Source organism: Acinonyx jubatus, chromosome A2 (genome assembly GCF_027475565.1).
Source record: "Acinonyx jubatus isolate Ajub_Pintada_27869175 chromosome A2, VMU_Ajub_asm_v1.0, whole genome shotgun sequence".
NCBI lineage: Eukaryota > Metazoa > Chordata > Mammalia > Carnivora > Felidae > Acinonyx > Acinonyx jubatus.
Genome location: NC_069383.1, coordinates 5843574 through 5849779, shown reverse-complemented (window position 1 = coordinate 5849779; position 6206 = coordinate 5843574). Strand labels below are relative to the sequence as shown.

The 6206-nt window shown below is 58.9% G+C and overlaps 1 protein-coding gene across 5 annotated transcripts in view; it reads right to left on the bottom strand.

The window, feature by feature from the left end:
• WDR86 (WD repeat domain 86) overlaps nucleotides 1–6206 on the bottom strand; it is a 31299-nt gene that overhangs the window by 7573 nt on the left and 17520 nt on the right. For 2 of the 5 annotated variants that reach the window (XM_027051272.2, XM_027051275.2), the window contains exon 5: nucleotides 3729–3832. In XM_027051272.2, coding sequence (XP_026907073.1) covers nucleotides 3729–3832 — 104 coding nt within the window. The other 3 variants (XM_053217853.1, XM_027051273.2, XM_027051277.2) reach the window with 3 other exon arrangements.

The following is a 6206-nucleotide window of genomic DNA, read 5'->3' as shown; positions in this document are numbered from 1 at the left end:
GTCGTCTTTTTTTCCTTGTTTTTATCTGATTTTGCTCCAAGAGTGCTTCCTTCTTGGGCACAGGAGGGGCGGGCAGGGAACGGGCCAGCCGTGAAGGTGAGAGGAGACTGTGGGGGTGGGGGTGGGGGTGGGGGGGGAGCCTCCAGATCTATTTCCTCTTCATTTTGCCCGGCTCTCCTGCCCTCCTCAGCTCACTGCTGCTCTCTTCCTTCTTCCCACCATGCAGCTCTGCCTTTCAGCTTCAGCCTCACTGCCCCGTCGCTAAAACGTCCTTAAAGTCTTCAACCGTTCCAAGTGCCCTGGGGACCTAGGGAGGAGGCATCCCCTCCAGTAGCCATACCGCATTGTGGCAGACTGAAAGCTCGGGTTCTGTGCTCTTAGTTTAGTAAAATATGCACTTGTAATTCAAGGTTGAAGTTGAGAATTTATAGACGTGCAAAATTCTTCTCTACAAAAATAAAATCCTTTTATTAAACAGGAAAGTCCTTAAATGCTGACCAAAGCATCTTATTTTTCATTAGCACTTTCAGATGCTGCGCTGTCATATTAAACTCACTGCCGGCTGAGATACCTATTGGAGATTATTAAGATATATTTTCTCCAGGTTTGTGGGTTTCTTTGGTGTTATCTGTGTTACAGAAGACTGTTTCCAAAGGTACGTAGCTGGCCTCTTAATGGCTCACGTGTCCACTCTCGATGCACCGCACATTCCCCTGTAGGTGTGTGTTAAATGAAAACCCGTCCCAGCACTAGGACACAGCTGGCAGCAGCCGTGCCAGATGTGTTCCTGAGCCTCTTCTCTTCCTGCCCTTCCGGAAGTCTCTGGAAGTGCCTGTGACCATCGAGGGCAGATGGGTCACATCACTGCCATCGACGGGCTGGGGGAAGTGCTTCAACTGTTTCACTAATCATTTTCACAGAGCTTCAACAGCCATCCAGTTTGGGTGGGTGGGAATCTTTTCTGTCCTTCTTTTCAAATGGATGATACGGTTGGAAATAAAAGGTGGAAAAGGTATTCAAAAATCGTCAGCCTAACTTTGCAGTAAGTTGCTCAAACTCCCTACGCTGCCCTATGTGCTGAAAATGTCTGGGTGGTCTGGAGTTTCTTTTAGACTCCAGGTGCTTGCTGCCATCGATGTCCTCTAAAAAGATGGGACGTCCACAGCAGGGCAGAAGCTGACGGTGGGGAAGACGACGACACAGGGGGGAGTGGCCAATGACTAAGATGAGGAGGTCTCTCAGCCTCGCCCGAGACCGTGTCTCACTCGGATTTCGGGTCTGAATTGCAGCTTTTAGCCAATCACTGTTGTGCGCTTGGGCCAGGCATGGCTTCTAGCTTCCCAAGGGCTCTTTTAACGGTCATAAATGGGCTAGGGAAGCAGAGTCACGCGAGCAGGGCTCAGACGCGGCTTCATTTTCTCGTGAAGAGACGCACAGAAGCCAGTTCTCGAGTGAGGGACCGTCCTGGGTACATACCACGTAAGGAGGGCGGCCCGTCCGGACTTGGGAGACAGGCTCCGGTCCTGGCTTTGCCTCCAGCTGGTGGTGTGAAACTAGACAGAAAGTGACTGAGTGCCACTCCCCGCTCTGGAGGGCAAGAGAAGCCACAAAGGACGCTGGTGATGAAAATTTGCCCCCAAGTCTTTAAGGAGTATGGCGAGGCTGAGTCACAGAGGAGGGAGGCCTTGGCGGAGGCTCTCCCTGGAGAGTCAGAGGAGAAGGGAGAACATTCCAGACCTGGGGCCCATGAGGAGGCAGCACAGGCCAAGTGCGCCACATTCGTGAGGTTACAGCCGTTCTAGACCCACGAGAGGATGGACTGGGGGCAGAGAATGAGGGTGGAGGGACTGCCGAGCGCAGCCACAGAGCGCCCTGAAAGGCGGGCAGGGGGTCCAGATCTGAGTGGCCGAATACGCGGGCCATCAGGGGTTCGAGAACTCCGGGCAGCAGTGGGTGCAGGTGCGTGTCCGCTAGACGTGCCGCCCTCACCACATCCGACGCTCATCCTTCTCCAGTGAAATGCCACCGCTCTTGGCTTTGGTGAGCCGGGTCCTGACCCTATTCCTGCCCATGTCCCCAAGTACTTCTGTCCTTCCCTATTCAACGTTATTTATCAAAGGCAGAGGACACCTGGTTATCTGGTCTTTACATCCTCAACGTCTCTAGCAAAGGCTTGTGTGTTGTAGAAACAAATTCCTTGAGCATGTCCTGCTACGTAAATACAAAACGACAGTTTCCCGTTTCCTGCTCTCTTCCCGGAGAGGCAGGCGGGGGAACAAAAAACGCGGCAGCTCCTGTTTTCCCATCTGCACCCAGCGGCTGTTTCTCCCGGGATACCGCAGCTTGTGTGTTCCAGTCTCTGTTGTGGTTGGACGGGACGGGGGACCTGAGATGACGCAGGAACACGGCCTCGGCTGTGCCACCGGGGAGCGTCTGGTCACTCGAGCTGCCTCTCTGCCAGCGACGCAGAGATACCGGCGCAGGTACTCGAGGTGGTCCCTCTCCCCGTCCTCCCTGAGATGCACCTCAGCTCCCTGGCAAGCTCCCATGGCCGGCAGGCCCCTGCAGCCGCAGCGGCGGCACCGAGAAGGGCCAGGGAGCGAGGGCTCCCAGACAGCGGGCAGAACGCGCCGAGCCCCACGCCAGACCGCAGGGAAGGGACCCTCCTCCCTTCACGCAGAGCGGGAGCTCCGAAGCAGGGGTGACGCGTCCCCGTTGCCACCTAGACAGGCTGAAGAGCCGGGTCCTCGCCCTCTGGCCTCTCCCCGCGCGAGTGACACTGTAGGGGCCATCAGGCCTCAGCCCCTCACGTCGCCCCGGAGGAGGGGCCGGCCCAGGCCGGGTGCGTGAGCCCCCTGGTTCCGGGAGGCCCTCCTCCTCCTGAGAGGAAGCCGAGAGTTTGCGGAACAAAAGACATATCTCAGGGCGCTTTGAAAGGCGTGTATTTCGATTCTTCGCGAGTGTCCTCCAGACAGTTTGCCAAACTAATGACAATTGCGGCTCGGTGGCTTTTTGAAGAAATCCCCGTTTCCTCCCAGGAAAGGCTTGGCTTCTGGGACCTCTGCGGGGCCGCAGGCCCTGGGTCGGGAGGGTCCCGCGGGCCAGAGGCGCAGACCTGAGGGCAGGGGCCACTCGGCCGGGGCCGCGGGGGGGGGGGGGGGGGGGTCGGGTTGGATGGGGGGGCGGAGGAGACTCTGTCCCGGAGGGAGAGCACGGTCCCCTTCCACGGGACGGGGCTGCCAAAGTCCACGGACACGGAGGACGGGCAGAGCCCACTGCCCAGGTCGCGGGCGGGGGTCCGTGGGTCCGCCGGCGGGTGGGTCTCGGGCGCTCAGGCCGGCTGCAGGGGCGCGGCGGCGCAGCCCACCTTGTTGCTGAAAAGGCGGGAGCGGCCGCGCGCGGGGGCGGCGGGGCGCGGCGGCGGCGGCGCGCACGGGAGGCCGCGCACGTCCCAGAGGCGCAGCGCGCCGTCGTGCGAGGCCGTGTAGAGCACCTGGCCGTGCACCTGCGGGCGCGGGGCGGCGCGTGGGGCGGCGCTGCGGGGGCGCCGGGCCAGCCCTCCCGCCGCGGGGCCCGCAGCTCCGGACGCCGGCGCGAACGCCACCTACCTCGCGGACTCCGCCGGGGGGGAGCCGGGCCTCGGGGCGCCGGGGGCGGCCTCCCCCTCCCCGCCGAGGCCGCCGGGCTCGCCCTTGCTCAAAGCCCGGGAGCCGGGCGGGAGCGCCTACCTGGATGCAGTTGATGACGAAGGCGTGACCGCGGAACACCCTCTGCAGCGCTCCAGACTCGGCGTCGAAGGCGCGCGCGCGGGCGTCCCCGCTGCCGGTGAACACTGCGAACACAGGGCCACGCTGCCTCCACCTCCTCCGGGCGCCGCGGGGCGGGGAGCAGGGAGGGGCGGGGCGGGAACGGTGACGCCCGTCCGCCCGCCTCACGCCTCACGGGGAAGCCAGAGGGTCCAAATAGGAACTAGCAGAAGCCCCTTGATAGGAAGGAGGCGGCACCTTCATTATCCTACCACGTGCCTGGCAATGCAGGGTGACCACCCCCTCCTTGCGCCGCGGCCAGCTCCGCACGACTGCGGCTGCGCCGGCGCTGCCCTCTCAGGTGCTCCTACTCCTCCTGAGTACCAACCACCTCGACCCACGTTCCTTCTCAGACCATTTGGTGGAAGCCTTTTAAGCCTTTGGTGAGGCGTGGCTTCCCTGCTACAAGGCCCCTCCCTGCCTTGGGGTGGGGACAGTCATACACCCCCACCATCTGAGCAGCCTACTGGGGCAAGGACCAACCAGAAATTCGTTCCTCCCCCTCCTCAGTAATGAACCTGGCTCTCCAAACAGAGCCTCTGGGGTTCGCTAGAGTGCTCCCGCCCAACCCCTCACAGGGGAAGCCCCCGGATTCCGCCTTCCTTGTGCCTTTTCCTACATTAGAACTTAGGTCAAGAGTTCCCAGACTCCGGTGATCACCTGGAGGGCTGGCTAAGACCGATTGCTGGGCCCACCTGAGTGTCTGTGTTAAAAGGTCTGGGAACCTACATGTCTAACCAGTTCCCGGTGCTGCTGCTGCTGGTCAGGGACCACACTGAGGACACTGACCATAAGAACTCCCTCGTTTATTTATTGTCTTAGCCTGGGTTCTCCCAGAAGTGAGCCCTGACACTAGGATCTGGGTGCAAACACTTTGGGAGCGCATTCCACGAGGTGGGGAGAGAAACAAGAAGGAAGGAGGCCCATACAGGTGTATTAGTGAGCAGATGACTGCTGGGGCCCCTTGGGAGAGGATGCAGAGCATGTCTCAGAGTTGTCCCCTGGCGGTGGGGTGGGGGGGGCGGGGGGGAGACAAGGATGCTGGACGACTAATCCACAGTTCCCATCAGTCATTGGTTGAGGGCCTCTCTTGTGGGTGTCAGGAACCAGCCCTCCTCCGACCTGCTCCTCACAGGAAAACACCCTAGCACAGAGGACCTCAGTTACAGCAGCAGAAGTTACCCACAGCACCTGCTACCCCCACCCAGCAGCCTAGCGAGCCATGGGGCCTCCCTAGCCTCGGGGATCTATTCCTTACCCCACTAACTGCTTCACCTGCCTATTCCCAGCCTTGCTGCTAAAGCTACTGGTGAATGTGGCTCTGGGGGGAGGGCGGGTTCCTTCCTGGGTCTCTTCTGTTCCTTTCTGCTTCCCCTCCCCCAACCCAGTGTGGCTGCTGGGCACCCTGTGGGCGAGAAGAGGGTCAGGAATTAAGTCTCATCAGCCTGCACTCTGTTGGTAAAGACCACGGACCAATTTCCTTAATAGCGGGCAGCAGGTAGGGGCCGTCCCAGCTGCTGCCAAGATGAGGCGCTCTGGACAGCTTTCATCTTTTTACATTAGAGGTTCTGACTTGGGAGCAGAGCCATAATCACACTTACAGGGTTGGACACAGGAAAAAGGAAAAAATAATTTTTCCGTGTCAGACACCTAAATCCTGAGGGCATCTCAGGCTCTATTTTCAGAGATCCACATTCTGTCTTCATCAAACACCTGTGCTGTGAAATCAACTGGAATTTTCTGCTGTGTCTCTTCCCACCCCTCTGCTCCCTCTGTGTGTGTGTGTGTGTGTGTAAAAAGAGGGGGGAAGGCGGTGCTGATGGCAACACATAACGCTGGGGATTGTTTGGGGAAACAGATATGTTCAGGAACCTGGGAGCCCCACTCCCATGCAGGTGTGATGTGATGAGGTTGGGGGGGGACTGTTTTCTGGGCATGTCTAGGGGTGAACATGTGCCAAGCCCGTGGCACAGAGCCAGCAAAGCTCAGGTGTGTCAGTTTGAGACCTGTGGGCCAGACAGCTTGTTGCCTACCCGATAAGCCAGTCTGTCTGTCTTTCTTTCCAAACTACCCCTGATTCATCCTGGAAGCAATATCCCAGATAAGAGATTTTATTATTTAGTCCTTGCAGGCTGTGGTCAAAGAGGTGTATGCACAGAGCCTTTGGGCAGGGCTTCCAAGAAAGATCTTTTTTTGTTTTGTTTTGAGAGAGTGATAGAGTATGAGCAGGGGAGGGCCAGAGAGAGAGGGGGACACAGAATCTGAAGCAGGCTCCAGGCTCTGTCAGCACAGAGCCGGATGTGGGGCTTGAACTCATGAACTCCAATATCATGACTTGAGCTGAAGTCGGCTGCTTAACCGACTGAGCCACCCAAGTGCCCCTAAGAAAGATCTTTAAAG